This window comes from Equus asinus, chromosome 7, assembly GCF_041296235.1.
Source record: "Equus asinus isolate D_3611 breed Donkey chromosome 7, EquAss-T2T_v2, whole genome shotgun sequence".
NCBI classification, from domain to species: domain Eukaryota; kingdom Metazoa; phylum Chordata; class Mammalia; order Perissodactyla; family Equidae; genus Equus; species Equus asinus.
Genome location: NC_091796.1, coordinates 85,640,889 through 85,658,131, shown reverse-complemented (window position 1 = coordinate 85,658,131; position 17,243 = coordinate 85,640,889). Strand labels below are relative to the sequence as shown.

The window sequence follows — 17,243 nt, the reverse complement described above, 5'->3', positions numbered from 1 at the left end:
AGTCTCAGCTCTCCCGGTTTTCGAAGTGCTGTGAGAGCACCCGAGGAAACTGGGTGCAGAGTGGCAGGTGTTCCTCGGGGCTCCACCTCCAGCAGGGAGCTGGGAGAGCCCTTGGGCGGAGTGACTTCCAGGCTTCCTCCCCAAGCAAGCCTGCCTCGAGGCATAAATAAACATTTGCCCAAGATCTGAAGGCTCTGCGTTGGGCTGCGACGGCGACAGCGGCGGGGACTGAGGGCGGGAGGCGGCTAGATCAAAGGGAGCCGCCTGCTGGGCCAAGACTGGTCCGCGAGCGCCGAGGGGCCACCCCTCCGGGGCGGGCGGGGGGACATCCCGGGCGCTGACCCCGAGAGCGCGCGGGCGCCCCTGCCGGGGCCCGGGCAGGAGAGGCTGGCGGGCCGCGCGCCCCCGCCCCCGCGCGCCCCCGCGGCCGCCGGGCGCCCCTCGCCCCCGCCCCGGAGGCGGCAAGGCGGGGCGCGCACGGGTTCGCCGGAGCCGAGCAGCCTCGGGAGGGAGACGATGCCTCGAGTGCCCGGCCGAGCGGGTCTCCTCCTCGGCCTTGTGCTGCTGACGGCGCTGCTGGCCGCGGCTCGAGGGCGGCCCCTGAGGACTCCGCGGGGTCCCGGGCCCCGGCCTCGGAGCCGCACGAGGCCGGCGGAGGTGAGCGGCGGGCGCGGGGCTGCGGCCGCTCGGGGAGCGGGGCCCGGGACGCGGGCGCGACCACCGAGGGCAAGGGCAAGGGCAGGGGCCGGCCCGGACGCCCCCGGGCCCCGGGCGATGGCCAGGTGCACCGGCCCTCCGGAACCCCCGCTCCCGGGGCCGTGTAGCGGCCCAGCCAGGGGCGAGCCTTCCCTTCAGTGCTGAGTGCGGTGCGCACACCCTGGAGTGGCCGGGCTTCTTCTCTGGTCTGCCCGCCGCGCCTGGGCAGCTGCCTCGCCTTGAGCGAACCTCTCCTGCAACTGCCAGTCCAGGGGCGCGTTGCGAGAGGAGTCGGGAGACAGGGAGAGGAACGCGGCGCTTTGCAGCGTGGCGGGCCAGGGTTGCTGAGGTTCAACCGGTCAAGTGATCCCCTGGTGCAGCCTCTTATATCAAATCTGCAAAGAATTTGAGTCCCTTTGGCTGTGAATTGAGACAAGGTAAGGTAATAAGTGGGGTCCTTCAGCTTGCTGGGTGGGAGTGATCAGCCAGGGACCTTTGTATTATTATGCAGTTGGAAAAGCAGAAGAGGTCGCTAAGACTAGGAAGGCACTTTCTCGGTGGCCCGTGAGTGGGGTGGATGTAAGACAGGAGTGAGACGGAAGAGTCGTGTTAACCATGGAGAGAAACCACGGTCTGGCGACACCTGTGTGTCCCGTCACCAGGGATCAACGGTCTAGCTCATTTCCCCCTGGACTGGAGTGGACATTCATCCCCATGGGGACAGAACCCGCCGGACTTGTTCCAGGATATGTAAGAGCTGGCGGCCGGCCGTGGTGGGCTCCGGGCTCCTCCCATGCTCTGAGCCGTTCTGGGAGGAAGCCAGAGTCGTCGTTTCCACTTTCCAGATGAGAACAGTGAGGGGCGCCGTCCGGTGAGTGGGGAAGCGGGGAGAGCTGAGCATGGGCCGTGGTCAGCGCCCGGGCTGCTGAGGCCCTCCAGAGGCACCAGGGAGAAGGGGCCCCAGGCAGCTCTTAAAGGGGTCTCCGTGGACCAGTGTCGTCCACCTTTTTTTCATTACTGCGTCGCTAAGGAGCCTGTCAGACATTTCTTTTTCCTAAGTGCTCTCCCTCATGAATTTTTTTTTTTTTTGAGGAAGATTAGCCCTGACCTAACATCTGCCGCCAATCCTCCTCTTTTTGCTGAGGAAGACTGGCCCTGAGCTAACATCCATGCCCATCTTCCTCTACTTTGTATATGGGATGCCTACCACAGCATGGCTTTTGCCAAGCGGTGCCATGTCCACACCCGGGATCCGGGCTGGCGAACCCCGGGCTGCCAAAGTGGAACGTGAGCACTTAACCGCTGTGTCACCGGCTGGCCCCATCCCTCCTGAAATTTTAATACCACAGTTAAACTGTTTATGTACCATGGCCCTTTGGAGTGTTGTGAACCATTGTAATAGCCAAGGTTTTTCACCCCGGAGATACAAATTTTGCCCCTGTTGAGAGGACATCCTGTAGAGCAGGGTTTCTCACCTCTGCACTCCTGTCATTTGGGGTCATATAATCCTTTGTTGTGCACTGTAGGATGTTTAGCAGCATCCCTGGCCTCTGCTCACTCCCCCACAGAACCAGACATCGCCACATCTTCCCTGAGGGACACCTCATCCACCCTGCCCACTGTTGAGAACCCCTGCAGTCAGCAAATTCAGAGGAACTCAACAGCTTCTGGCCAGTCCCGCCTCCCAGGTGGAGATGACAGTCGTCATAAAACTAATTAAATTGGCATTTTTTCTACTCATTTGGCATAGACACTTTCTATTTCAGTACTTACACTTTGTGTTGTAATGATTTTCGGTAGGCTGCCAGACCTCCCCAAGTCTGGATGAGTAGAGGATAAGTTACTTCACAGCCAAAGTAGTATCCCCAACCCTGGGATAAGGCCTGGCCGAGCCCTCAAAACCACGTGAGAGCAAAGTAGTGCCGTGGAGGAGAGCTTGGAGCCCAGGCCCTGGGGTTCTAGTCCCAGCAGGTCCTTAACTCAAATGTGACTCACCGTGGACATTTTCCTGACATTTATTTTATTTTATTTTATTTTGAGGAAGATTAGCCCTGAGCTAACTGCTGCCAATCCTCCTCTTTGTGCTGAGGAAGACTGGCCCTGAGCTAACATCTGTGCTCATCTTCCTCTACTTTATAAGTGGGACGCCTACCACAGCATGGTGTGCCAAGTGGTGCCATGTCGGCACCCGGGATCCAAACCGGTAAACCCCAGGCCACCAATCGAAACGAGCGAACTTAACCGCTGCGCCACCGGCCCGACCCCTTTCCTGACATTTAAAATGAGGGGCTCAGTCATCTCCATGATTGCATCCAGCTCAAACACTGTTCCACAAGTCTGTGTGAGGTGTTAAAGCTGTTACACGTCAAAGGTGTTAGTTAAGGAGTCGTTGAGCGAATGCAGACTGCTGTTCCCGGGCCGTGGGTGATATGTCAGAAATAGCCGACCAGCCCACAGACCTCTATGAAGAAGCAGAGGAACTTAATCCCCCGGATCCAAAGGTGAGGAGGACCGAGGGAAGCGAGCATGCCCTGGACCTTGCAGAGTCGGTACAAAGTACTTGACGTGATGTTGTTTCATTGTCACACCATTCTGGTACAGGCATCAGTCTCATTTTCCAGATGAAAAACATCAAGGCACAGAGACGTTAAGCCTAGCTGGGCTTGGGAGCTGGGTCGTCATTTCAAGAGCTGCCCTGGGGACCTGATGGTCCATCTTTGCATTTCATGCCCCAGCCCGCTCATCCACACTCTTGAAAAGTCTTGAAATCATTAGCCTTGTGGACAGAATGTGCCACCCCTACTCTGGGCAGGCTAGTTGCTGAGCCTAAGTTTACTCCCACAGTCGAATGGGAGTAAGAGAACCTGTTCTGTCGGATGGCGTGCCGTGTGAGAAAGTGCTGTACACATGGGTGGCCTCGTCGTCGCAAGGGGCTGGGGCCAGGCGTTTGTTGCGCAACGGATGGGCAAAGAAGGAGACAGCTGTGCCTTGGGTGTCTTCTCTTCTAGTTGGGATCAGAACACCACCCAACAGTGCCCATGCCTGGCATTTTATGTTCCTTGTTATCCTCATGTTAGGGATGAGGAAAGTGACGGTGGGTCCGATAACTAACCCACAGTCACGTAGCTGGTAAGTGGTGAGCCAGGATCCAAACCCAGCTTTGCTTAATTCTAGAGCCCTGGGCGCCTAGTCCTGGCATCCACCACCTCCTGGGCAGGCAAGGGAAGACCTTCGGGTGGGGGAGAAGGAGGCGGGGACTGGGCTACAAGAGGGTGATGGTGGGGCCAGCCTGCTGGCATAGCAATTAAGTTCACGCACTCCGCTTTGGAGGCCTGGGGTTCGCCGGTTCGGATCCCGGGTGCAGACCTACACACTGCTTGGCACACCATGCTGTGGCAGGTGTCCCATATGTAAAGTAGAGGAAGATGGGCATGGATGTTAGCTCAGGGCCAATCTTCCTCAGCCAAAAAAGGAGGATCAGCGGTGGATGTTAGCTCAGGGCTAATCGTCCTCAAAAAAAAAAAAAAGACACAAGAGAGTGATGGAGATCAGAGTTAGGCAATAGAGAAGAACCCAGGGAGGACAGCTTTTGCTTGCTGCGAGGGTGGTCCTGCATGAAGGGTTCCCACCTGGGGCAGAACTGGATGTTCTTGCTTCAGCGGCAGGGGTTTCACTGCCCCGAAGGAAGCGCTTTGTCAGGGTTTGGGCTGAGAGGGAAGAACGAGCATGCTTGGGGCAGTGTCACACACGGGTTAGGGGTGCTCAGTCAGTGCTTCAGCCTGCGGCTGTCGTCCAGCCAGTTGCCTGGCAGCAGGGTTTGGGTTGCAGGAGGGGTGTGGTGGGTTGAAAGGTCTCACCTGCCAGGTGGGTGACACCGAGAAACAGGTGTTTTCCTAAAGGTTGGCCTTCTTTGGTGTCTTTCTGGCCCGATCGGCGAGTGAGTGTCAGAAAGGGCACTGGGACCCCGAGTGTGATGCCAAGCCTGTGGCTTTGCCTCTTAGCCTCTCCTGCACCTGGGCACCCCCTGGACCTTGACATGACCATCCTTCTCCCTCCAGACTATTCTTCCTCCTCTTAGTGTTTGGGACCCCTGGAAGGCCGGTTGAGGGACAGGACAGGAATGGGGGCCTGGAGCTGGGGCTGCTCAGTGGTCCCAGGCAAGTCCCCATCTTCACTGGACCTCAGTGTCCTAGTCTCGTTCCTCTCCTTCGCACCTCACTGGGTTGTTATGAGGATCAAACGGAAGGATGGATGTGCAAAGTAGAACGTCCTGTTCTAGTGTTTTGTTCTTTCACACTCGGCACCCAAAGTGGCAGGCAGCGAGCCAGAAGCTGCAGCCCCTGCACGGAGTTGGCACAGCACAAAGGTTAAGAGTACAGACTCTCCAGCCAGCTCATTGGTCTTAAATCTTGCTCCTCCAGCCCCCTGTATGACCCCGAGCAAGTTACTTCCCCTCTCTGATCCCTGGCTGCCTCATCTATGAAGTGAGGATGATGCTAGTACCTGCCCAAAGGGCTGTTGTGAGGATTCACCGAGTAAGTACTCATAGGATGCTCAGCAGGACCAGCAGCATGGTATGTGGGGCCTCTGAGCATTTCAAGATGGCAGCAGCAACGCGTTAAACCACAGGTCACACAGCATGAGGCCAGCCCTGGTGCCTGGAGGGTGTGCTCTGACAGCAGCTTATTACAGTGAGGAGCTTTGACGTCTCCACTGGGTGTCAGGAGGACTGGGTTAGGATAGCCCACACCAGTGAGGAGGGCCAGGTCCAGCCCCGTCTGGCTGCCCGTGCCTGTGGTCCTCTGGTTTGGCTGAAGAGGCAGTCGCTGCTGCGTGCTGGGTCTCCCGCAGCTCCTGGGAGGCCATGTGACTCTGGAGGGGTGGGCGGGGGCCCCAGCAGCTGGGGCTGCGGGGAGGGGAGGTCTGGGCTGCACCTGGCACCTGGACTTCATTATCCGGAACAAGTTCCTGACCCCGGAGGCAGAGAGGAGAAGGGAGAGGGGGGACGGTGAGGGGCGCTGAAACAGATGAGCAGGCAGGCTCCTGCAGTGCAGGGAGGGGTGTGGGGATGAGGGCTCTTACTTTAACTGGGAGCACGTGGTCTGGGCTGCCTGGCCCAGCCGAGGAGGGTGCATGTGCGTGCATCTGTGAGTGTGAGGGAGAGAGAGAGAATGGTGGGGCTATATCTCGGACTATATCTGTATATCTCATATCTATCTGGGCAATAACACCATCCTCCAAAAGAATGGAGTTGCATATCTGTACGTGTGGGAAGCTCCACATACGAGCTTAACAGGTGGAGGAGGTGGGCCTGTGGGTAGGACAGGTGTCCTTATACAGGCTGGAGCCTCAGAATTCGCTCCAGAACATCCTAGGAATACACCTGCACAGAGATCCTGCCTCAGAGGTGGGGGGAGGGGGGTCTTCACAGCAGTTAGGATGTCAAGAGCCAGCACTGTGTCTGGCGAGAGGGCTGCTCTCCTTTCCCCTCTGAGAGCCATCTGTCACCACCTTTGGGTCACAGTCATTGCATGCTTCGTGTTGGAAGCGGCTTTCTAACTCAACGACCCTCCAAGACACGGACTGCGTTTCCCTCTTTACAGAGAGAGAAACTGCGGCAGATTAAGGACCCCGCCCAAGGTCACACAGCTAGGAAGTGCACACGTTGGGATTTGAACCCGGGCCATGCGGCCTCCAGCCTGCCCTCGTTACACCACATTCAGCTGCCGGACAAGATGGTGACACTGGATGTGCTTTGTGGCTGCATGAGGGTTGTGGTTATGAGTGTGTCTGCACACGCATGCATGCACCGATGTGTGAGTGCTGAGGTCAGGCAGAGCTGAGTTTGAAGCCGAGCTCCGATATGGTAAGCTTTGAGACCTTACGTAAATCCCTTACCCTCTCTGAGCCCCCAGAACTCCCCGTTACCATAGAGACAGCCACACCTGGCCCTCAGGGTTGCTGGCGTTCTTTCAGTCACTTAGCAGTGATTTCCTGAGCTCCCACAGGGCAGCAGGCACTGTGCTAGGCACGGGATGCAGCTTGAACAAAGCAGACAGGAATTCCCTCCCCCGGGGCTCACCGTCCAGATGGAGTGAGTGGCAGAGGCTCATGAGGGGCTGGCTGGGGCCTGGTGCGGAAGATGTGCTCAGGCCATGATCACAGGCCAGGGCTCTGGGAGCTCTGCCCATAGCCCCTCAGGCCCTGCTTCCAGTTGCCTCTGTCCAGTCCTGAGGGCTTTCGCCGGCACTGTCAGCTCTGAGCTGTACAAGGCAAGCCCCACGTGCCTGGAGAGCAGATCCTCTCCCCCACCCCAGGGGCCTCCACCAATGACTGGGCGAGTTGAGCCCAGCTCCCCCCGGGGGGTAATTGAGGCACCCAGTGGGACTGAGCGCCAGTCGCCCACCATGGTCACTAGCTTGATGGAGCATCTTTATTAGCTGTCCCCCCTTCCTAACTTGCTCCCCCACCTCCATGCTGTCTCCTGGGATCGCCTTCCAAAGGAACCACTTGCTCTTGCATCCTTGTCTCAGGGTCGGCTTCTGAGGGAACCCAAACTAAGACTGGATGTTGTGTTGTGTCCCCCCATCCCGCTGCCACCGCCCACTCCCTGGAGTCCTCTGGGGGCTCCAGGGGCCAGAGGCTCCAGGAGCGGCCCCAGAGAAGGGCGGCATATGTGGCTGCGATTTTTAGCCAGGGCTTTCTATGGCCTTTGCTCGTCCTCTGGTCCAGCGGGGCACCAGGGAGCGGAGAGGATAGGAGGGCTGGAAGGGAACATTCTGAGCGCCTGCTGGATAGCAGCTCTTTCCCATCACTCTTCAGATAAGCACACTCACAGAGGTTCTGTCCCCTGCCAGGGTCCCACAGGGCAGACACCAGCCACCACCAGGGTTCAGAACCAGGCAGCCTGACTCTAGAGCAGGGTTTCTTCACTGCAGCATCATTGACATTCTGGGCTGGGTCATCCTTGTTGCGAGGGCTGTCCTGGGCCTTGTAGGACCTCTGGCCTCTGCCCTCTAGGTGTCAGTAGCACCCCCTTCCAATTGTGACAACCACACATGTCTCCAGACATTGCCAAACGTCCCGAGATGAGAACCACTGCTTAACCACCTGCCCACGGGGCAAGGGCATCCAGCTCAGCCAGAAAGACTCATGGCCCCGAACTCCTGCTGCCCCAAGACCGCCTGTCCCCATGCTCCGGAGGCTGCAGACAGAGGACCTACAGCGCAGAGTCACAGGGGCAGCTGGGGCTTTGGTGGAATTGTGGGCAGGAGCTGCGGGAAGGCAAGTAGGGGGATATTCCTGGCCTCCAGGATTGGTCGAGTTGTCCCCTTACTCATCCGTCCATCCTCTGTCGATCCACCCTGGCCGTCTAGACCAGAGCGCTTTAACTCAGCGAGACTCCGGGGCCAGGCTGAGATGGGCCCACAGCTGCCGTGGGACCACATGATCAGCGCAGAAGCCTCGGAACCAGGCGTCCGGGGACCGCAGAAGGGGAGATCAAAGGCGAGAGACAGAAGATTCTCAATCTCTCTTCCAACCCAAGAAAAGAGAGTGAGAAACTAGACTCTGTAAGCCCCTGATTTGTGAAGGTGACTCAGTGCTCTCACCCACAGTGTTAGAGCACGATGATTAAGAGCGTGGGTTCTGGGCCCAGGCTGCCTGGTTCAAATCCTGGCTCTACCTCCAAATGGCTGTGTGACCTTGGGCAAGTTACTGGCCCTCTCTGTGCTTTAGTCTCCATCGTCAAAATGGAAATCACAGCTAGCACCTACCTCTGAGGGTTGTTGGGAGGATGAAATGAGTGATTAAGTGTTTAGAATAGTGCTTGGCACACAGTAGATGCTGAGAAAGTGTTTGATAAATAAAATTCTGACAGTCCTTCCAGGTGGGAATTACTCTCCTCATTATGCAGATTAAGTTGAATGAGCTTGTAAGAGGCAGAGCTGGGATTTGAACCCAAAACTGATCTGACTCTCCAGAACCCATGTTTTTCAGCCATACCACACGGCCCTGGGTGTGAGATGGGAGGTGGGGTCAAGGCTGAGGCCTGGGTGGGGCAGGGGCCTGAGGCTCATAAGGGTGGCTCTGGGCGGTGTTCTTTCTGCCCTGGTGTAGAGACCTGGGCAATGGCTGCAGCCTGGAGGTGCATGGATGGCCACTGAGCCCGAAGGGCCCCCTGTCTGAGCAGATAAACCCTGGAGTGGAGTCAGAGACAAGCAGGATCTGCCTTTGGCTTACTCTCTGAGCTGAAGCAAGGATGGTCCCCGTGTGGGCACTGGCTGGTGGAGGGAATTAACTGGCAGCCAGCCTGGAATAGGAAAAGGGGCCGGGCCGCGGTGGGCAGGTGGAGGAAGGGAGCTGTGGTCAGAGATGCTAAGGAATATGGCCCTTAGCCACGTGGAGGGCTTGGGAGGGCCAGGTGGCAGGGGAGCTTGCCCAGGGGAGGGCCCTGGCCTGCCATCTGCTCCCCTAGGCCTTCCGGCGGCTTCTGCGCTGCCCCGAGGGCCCTGGTGCCTATTCTCTGCCAAGAGCCCTGGGGGATTCTGAGGCAGGTGGTCTGCAAACTGCACTTGGGAACCACTGCCTCAAACAGCTCGCTTTCCTCTCTGGGCCTCAGTTTCCTCATCTGTAAAACGGGGAGGCTGGCTTGTGTTTCTTCCATGTGTAGAATGCTGATTTTAACCCTCCTCTGGTGCCTCGTGTTGGCACCATTTGTCCAAGCGCTTTGTGGACGCAGCCTCACTTCCCCTCCGAGGCCTTGAAGCGGGCATGTTTGGATACAGTCACAGGGTGGGTCTGTCACCTGGGCAGACCGCAGGGCTCCTGAATCCCCCCTCACTAGCCTATTTCGGGTCTGACCTCAGTCACCCCTCCCTCCCCGTCTCTCCTTCTCAGGTCTCCGTGTCCCCAGATCCCAGCTCTCCTAGGGAAGAGGAGGGGACACCACTGCTCCCCAGAACCCGCCTCCAGGCAGGGTCACGCCAGCACAGGCGCCAGGCTCTCACTGAGCCGGCAGCCCTGCCCCCCGCCAAGGCGGCCCCTCCCGGGACCCTGGGAGACACCCCATTGCTGCTGGAGCTGCAGAAGCTGCCGGGATTGGCCAACACTGACTTGAGTGCCCCAAACCCCAATATCCAGGTGAGAGCTTGCGAAGGGCCCTGGGCCCAGCGGAGACCCAGGGAGGAGCTGGGCAGCACGGCTCAGCTCTGAGGTCACGCGTCCCCATGCTGTATTCCCTGGACAGTGGGAGTCCTGTGTGGGGTCGCAGAAGGTGGCTGCCCATGCTCTCCCTGTGGAGTAGTGGGAGGAGTGCCTGCTCCTCCACTTTCTAGCTGCAGACCGCGGGCAAGCCACGTGATGCTCGGAGCCTGTCTCCAGGTCCATAGAGAGGGACAGGCAGCATCAACCTGGCAGGGCTGTTGTGAGGAGCGAGAGAGCGAGCGAGAATGCTTCCTGAGCTACAGGGGATCTGGGAATAAGGGAGGAGGCCTTGTGGAAAAGCCTGAAGGTCTGATCCCGCCCAGGCCCAACCCCTTACTGCAGGCCCCTGAAGAAGTGGTTGAGGACTGAATGGGGTGGGCTGAGGGGGGTGAGGGACTGCCCACCAGAGGGGCATAAAGGGAGAGGAAACTAGAGGGGCCAGTGGAATTCCAGTTTGCATAGTCCGAGGCCAGTCCTGAACCCTAATGGTAACAATTCTGCATTTTGGGGTAGCATCTACAGTTTACAAAGCACTTTCACCAAAAGAGAATAGGCTGCAAAAGTGTAGGACATAACGTTCTGAAATAGTGTATGTGTGTGTACAAAACCTGGAAGGTTATTCACCAAAATGTTATGTCACTGGTGGAATATGAGTGACTTTCATTTTCCTTATGGTTTGCTGGTTTTTTCTTTTTCTTTTTTTTTTTAACTGTTTCTAACGTTATCTCATCCTTTATTTTATTGTTTATTTATTTATTTATTTTGTGAGGAAGGTTGGCCCTGAGCTAACATCTGTTGCCAGCCTTCCTCTTTTTGCTTGAGGAAGATTGTCACTGAGCTAACATCTGTGCCAATCTTCCTCCACTTTATGTGAGATGCTGCGACAGCATGGCTTGATGAGTGGTGCTAGGTCCGCACCCAGGACCTGAACCTGAGAACCCCAGGCCGCTGAAGCAGAGCGCACAAACTTAACCGCTACGCCACCAGGCTGGTCCCTTGCTTGGGGCCAAATTTTGTTCAGTGACCTCTTATTACTTTATAATAAGCCAAAATGATGTTTTTAAAGTTCACTTTCCCATAAGTGATTTCATATTACTTATTTCCCGTCCACAGTGGGGTGGAAGAGAGCTCCCTCAAGGCCTTCTGTGGGGATTTGCCCTCTTTGCTGTCATTTTCTGGCCCTACAACGAGGAATTGGAGGCTCGGGCTGTTAGTGGCCCCTGAGGCCGGGCAGCACACAGGCTGGAGGGGCCAGAATTCAGAGCCGGCTTCTCTTAAACTAGTGGGTCTCCGCCCTGGCGCCTATTACACCCACCGTGCTCAGCGCCACCTCAGTCCAGTTAAATCCATGGGGTGGGGTCAGGGAGTCAGAAATCTCCAGGGGATTCTGGGGCACAGCCAGCTCTTAAACTGTGACCCCATGTGCCCTGGGAGGCCAAGAAGGTTGGCCAATAGAATGCGCTGGTTTGGAGGAGAGCTTGGGCCTCTCCCTGCTGCCCCTGTCCCCGCACTTGTCACTCCCCTCTCCTTGGAGTCTGGCTCTGAGCCCTCCTTCACTGGCCGGCCTGGGGTCTGTCTCCCTACAGGTGACCATCGAGGTGGTCGAGGACCCCCAGACCGAGGTGGAGATGGACCTGTTGGCCGAGCCCAGCAATCGCTGGCCCCAGGGTGCCCCCAGCTGGCTGCCCACCAAGGAGCTCTTCTGGCCCCTCTTCTGGGGCTACGTGGAGGGCGAGGAAGGGGGGACCGGTCTCAAGGGCAGAGCCCCAGGGGAAGATGAGGAGGAAGAGGAGGAGGAGGCGGAGGCCGAGGAGGAGGAGGCGGAGGCCGAGGAGGAGGAGGCGGAGGCGGAGGCGGAGGCGGAGGCGGAGGGTTACGCTGCAGAGTACGGCGAGAGTGAGGACCAGGAGGGCAACGATGGTGAAGAGGACGAGCCCCCTGGGTTTAGTGGGGCCGCAGGCAGCTGGGAGCAGGGCTGGCTGGCCCCCGGAGACTGGGTCTTCAAGGAGTCAGACAGCTACGGTGAGCACCCCGTTGGCACCCCTCGCTGCTGCCCCTGGAGGTCCTGAGTAGAAATGGGGGTGGAGAGAGGGCAGAGAGCTTCCTGGGCAGGGGCAGCTGGCAGGCCAGGAGCTTAGTTTAATAGTAACATTACCCCCAGCTTGCAAAGTTTTTTTCCCCAACATTTGACCCTCCCCACAGCCCTGAGATCCCCTAAGCAAAACAGACTTTGGGTAATATTATACATATTCATGTCTATCAGCTTCCAACAAATTGGGAAATATTATAAATCCCACTGCTCACAAGTGACCTCATTTTCAGACTGCATGGGTTTGAATCCTGGCTCTTCTGCTTACCAGCTGAGTGACCTTGGGCAAGTTACTTAACCTCTCTGTGCCTCCGTTCCTTCCTCTATAAAATGGAGAATGGCACAACCCTTACTACGTAGGATTGGGTGTAGAGGGTCTTGAATGACTTAGTGCCCTCATATAGTAAACAAAGTACTGTCTATTTTTATTATTTTTATTAGAATGTGACATAGCAGCACGGACTCTTCAGAAAATATCACCTAGAGCCTGCCAGCCCCCATGAGAGCCATGTTTGTTTTTGCACACTGCAGTTCAGGTTTTCCCGGGTGCAGACAGTTCAGGCAGAGCCACAGCCCTTCTCCCCACAGCCTTGCTGTGCCGTCACTGGACGGAGGTGCCTATGATTGAGAGTAAGTGGCAGCAGCCTTTTCCCAATTCACCAAAATAATGTAAACCAACGGGCAGAATGTCCATGACTTTCAGCTTTTCTTCCATTCATTTTCCTTAAACTCCTGGGGCCGGCCTGCTCCAGCCTGCCTGGGAAGCGAGGGGAGTGCTGGCTGGGTCAGCGCCTTGGGGGTTCCACAGAGAGCCCTGTGCCTCTAACGTGGGCAGCAGGACATTCTTTAATACCCCCAGGTGCTAGGGAAATATTGTCATCCTTGGTTTTGATTGACATAAAAACTATAGTTCAGAGATGCAGGGGTACTTGCCCAAGGTCACACTGACCTGTCCGGTGGCTCCAGCCCCAGGTGTCTTTTCCTGTTCATTGCACTGTTGACACAGAGTGGGTGGCAGAGGTTGGGCTGTCTCTGTAGGGCCCCCTCCTGCCTTTGCACAAATATTTACTACACAAGGGTACCCAGCTGAGGGCATGAGTGGGGGCTGAAATGCAGCGCGTGCTCCGTCCCCTGGGCTGGGAGCCCTGGCAGGGGTTGTGTCTTTCTGGGGAAGGGGTGCCTTTGGCTGATTTGCACTAGTGCACCCTGTGGGCTGTGCTCCCTCACCCCAGCTCCCTGCCTCGACCCAGACTATGAGCTTCCAGAGGAGTGGAGCCCCTGGTCTCCCTGCAGCGGGAGCTGTGGCCGTGGCAGCCAGCGGAGGACTCGGCCCTGTGGCTACGCCTGCAGTGCCACCGAGTCCCGTGCCTGTGACCTGCCCCCTGTCCTGGTGAGAAGATCCCCAGCTCCCGCATCGGGAGTGGCTTACATGCTGGACGAGGTCCCCTGGGAATGTGGGCAGTTGTTTGAGAGGCGGGCTTGGGAGAGGGGATGCAGGAAGCTTGTAAATATGGTGGTCCTGCCTCATCCCAGGCCTCTCCCAGATGCTGCGGGCACTGAGAGCCTGCTGAGGGCTGGACTTCCCTATTGGGAGCACAGAGGTACCCTGGGGCTCCACCAGCCTGGCCTCCTCTCTTCCCAAGGGCACCAAGGACAAGGACCCCTTGGGCTTCCCCAGTGATGGGGGCAGCCCCTGGCTCACAATGCTACAGATATGCTTAGTCCACGTCAGTGGGGGGCTAGGCCCTGCCCCTGGGGGCGTTGGGGAGAACCTGTCTTGGGAGGGTGGCTCATCATTGGACAAGCAAGAATCTTGCCTCCATCCACTGAGGCTGAGAGCACATCTTCCAGCTGGAAAGTTAGCCTCCCCAGCAAGGGGGCCCTACATTTCTTGCCCCCCTCCAGCCCTAGCCAGGCCCATCGGCCTTTCCCAGCCTGATAGTCCTGCTGGGAAGGAGGTCTGGACGGCAGCCACAGAGCTGGGAGATCATCCAGTGGGGCATGTTCTCCCTGGCAGCAGGATGGGAGGGGGACATTCTGGCTTCCACTCCCTGGTCACCCTTGGAGGCTCCTGGGCAGGCTCTGTCTGGGGAGGAGGTGCTGTCAGAAATAGGTCGGGGTCCAGAACTCCAGGACTGCTCCTTCCAGCAGTTTGGAGCACGCCATACTTTCACCAGCACCCTCCACATCTGTGTCTCTTGGTCTCATCTGCACCCCGCAAGGAGGCAGGCAGCTGCTGACAGCCCCCCTTGCAGATGGGGCCGATACTCAAGACCGCAGAAGCTCAATGAGCCAGTATCGTGCAGCTGGAAGGGGATTCCCAGAAGACTCTGGCCTGGTACCTGCCCTCAGGAGAGCTCAGATCTCAGGGGGAGAGACACACCTGACTACCTTGAGCTGCCAGGGGGGCCCAGAAGGTCTGGAACAATTTGTTCTGTGTGGCCAGAGTCAAGAGGCCACATTTCCCGAGGCAGAGAGAGGGGAGGAGGGCAGCATAGACAGCGGGTGCGACAGGGGGCCCAGAGAGACGGAGTCAGTCTGAGAAAGGCAGAGTTAAAAACAAGAATGGGCCAGTGCTGGGGCCAGCCCGGTGGCACAGCAGTTAAGTGCGCACCTTCTGCTTCTCAGCGGCCCGGGTTTCGCTGGCCTGGATCCCTGGTGCGGACATGGCACCGCTTGGCAAAAGCCATGCTGTGGCAGGCGTCCCATGTATAAAATAGAAGAAGATGGGCATGGATGTTAGCTCAGGGCCAGTCTCCCTCAGCAAAAAGTGGAGGATTGGCAGTAATTAGCTCAGGGCTAATCTTCCTCAAAAAAAAAAAAAAAAAAAAAGAATGGGCCAGTGGTTAAAATAATGAAACACTTTCTTACCAGTTGGTTAGAACTGCTCCCCCTGCCCCAAGCCACCCTAGCTCCTTCCCCAGGATCCCAGGGTCTCCCAGCATCTAAAGGGACCACACCTGCCACAGCAGGGGGCCTCCAGCCCCGTGCCCAGCGTCCTTTCTGAGTCATGGCCCCTTGCTTCAGGCTGCCTGGGTGGGGTGTGGTCGCCCCTGCCTGTCACCAGTGGAGGCCAGGTCGGACTGGCCCCAGCTGCGGTGCGTGTCCTTCCACTCCTGCCCCTCAGCCCCTCCCAAGCCACACCTCGGCACCCGCTGGCGCCCCGGCCTTCTCTCTCCATGCATTGGCCCTTGCTTAGCCCCCACGCCCCCAGGGGGCTCACCAGCTCCCCTCCCGCCCTTCCCTGCCCTCTGTAGATGTGGACAGCTGTGAGAAGTGGCTGAACTGCAAGAGCGACTTCCTAGCCGAGTACCTGAGCCAGGTGCTGCGGGACCTGCCCAGCTGCCCGTGCGCGTACCCGCCGGAGGCCGGGCGCAGCGCCGTGAGCCTGCGGGACGAGCGCCGGGGCCGCAGCTTCCGCTGGAGGGACGCGAGCGGGCCGCGGGAGCGCCTGGACGTCTACCAGCCCTCGGCGCGCTTCTGCCTGCGCTCCCTGCCGTCCGCCGAGAGCAGCACCCTGGCCGCCCAGCACTGCTGCTACGACGCGGGCAGCCGGCTGCTGACCCGCGGCAAGGGCGCCGGCGCCCCCGACCTCGTGAGCACCGACTTCTCGCCCGAGCTGCACTTCAAGGTGGACACGCTGCCCTGGATCCTGTGTAAGGGGGACTGGCGTCGCTACCACGCCGTGCGGCCCCCCAACAACGGCCGCGCCTGCGCCGACAACCCCCCGGAGGAGGAGTACCTGGCCCAGTTGCAGGAGGCCAAGGAGTACTAGTGAGGGCGCTGCGGTGCTGGAACTCCCCTTGCGGGCCCCTCCCCGCCCCTGCCCAGACTGGCTGAGCGCGAGGGCTACCCGGCTGAGGCTGGGCTGGGGCCGCGCGCCCTCTGCCTGTGGACTGGAGGCAGGTCAGCAGCCCAGGTGTCTTGTGGGGTTGGGGAGAAGGTTGAAGGGTTTACAGAACCCAGGGGAGGGGGAGGGAGCTCAGCCCCAAAGTCCCTGGGGGTGCGGGGGAAATGTGTGTCTATGGGGCTTCCCTCACCTGCCTGCTGGAGGCGCTGTCCCTGCCTGGCCACCCTTTTCCTTTTAGGCTATTCTGCCCTTGCTCTGCACACGTGTGTAAGCTGGGCTCTCCACACACATCCTGATTCCCGGGACCTGCGCCGAATCACTCACCCCCGGCCCTGAGGACCAGTCCTTTCGTCTGGCCCCACAGCTGCCCTTAGTCAGGCTGACATCCAGCCCTGGGTGGCCAGCCCTCCTTATCTCTGGGGGTTGCACGTGGCTCTCTTGCCCCAGCCCTGCTGGGAGCACTGCATAGGAGGGTTTTTCTCAGCTCCAAGCTGCCTTTGGGTGGACCCCACTTTAGTCTAGGGCTGAAGGCCATCACTGGACAGGCAGGCTGAGGCAGGCTCCGGATGGGGAATGGATCACCCAGTTCAGGTCCCTTTTTTGTCCAGTCCACCTCTGTTCTGTCCAGATTGTAAGAATGTACGGAGCGGGGAGATGGCACTGCCCCAAATTGGCACAACAGCCAGGCTTGGGGTGGGCTCAGCACCAGCTCAGGAGGATGTGTCACGCTCCTGTGGTGAGCTGGTGAACCAGTTCTGTGGGCAGAGCCTGATTTGTGGCATTTGGGCAATTTCTGTGGTGTACATATTCCACCGTCACCCACTTCAGGCTCCCAACGTGGTGTCGCTGAATGCCCTGAGCTCAGAATTGGGAAGAGATGCACATAATCGGCTCTCCCAGCACACCTGGTGCCTCTTCCCTGCCCTCCCTCGCACCCCGAACCACCCTCCCTTGCCTTCTATGGGGTTGAAATGCTGAAGTCCAACGGTCCCTGTTCATAAAACCCTCTGAAAGGTCGAGGACTTGAGCTGCCCTGAAGCTCTCTGGGATCCTCAGCAATAAAGCACTTTATTTTCAAATTCTGTCTGATGAAGAATTTGGGGCCCCAGCAGAGCAGAGGGGTGCAGGGAGCCCTTGCTTACAGCCCAAGGCAAGCTCCCATGGGTCGTGTTTGTGACTACCTAACCCAGCTGGGCAGGCAGAGCTCCTGGGCTGCAGAGGTTGGACTGGAAACATGAGTATCCCTACTCAAACTTGTGAAGGGCTGCCTGGGCGGCGGGAGGAGCTGGCTGGACCTCACGGGCGCATTCTCTCTGAGTTCTTTGATTAGAGAGGTAAATTGCACTTACTGTATGAGGAAGTGGCCCCACTTCCCCAAGTAACTTGCCCCAAGGGAATCTGACA

The 17,243-nt window shown here is 58.3% G+C and overlaps 1 protein-coding gene across 1 annotated transcript; it reads left to right on the top strand.

Annotated features, from left to right (window-relative positions):
- The first annotated feature begins 374 nt into the window (after window positions 1-374).
- On the top strand, window positions 375-16,909 carry ISM2 (isthmin 2). The gene is given in 7 exon segments (XM_044774107.2): window positions 375-657; window positions 9,595-9,837; window positions 11,487-11,922; window positions 13,240-13,379; window positions 13,633-13,669; window positions 13,672-13,716; window positions 15,247-16,909. Coding segments are annotated over 7 exon segments (1,560 nt in total). The 5' UTR covers window positions 375-516; the 3' UTR covers window positions 15,765-16,909.
- Window positions 16,910-17,243: the final 334 nt, after the last annotated feature.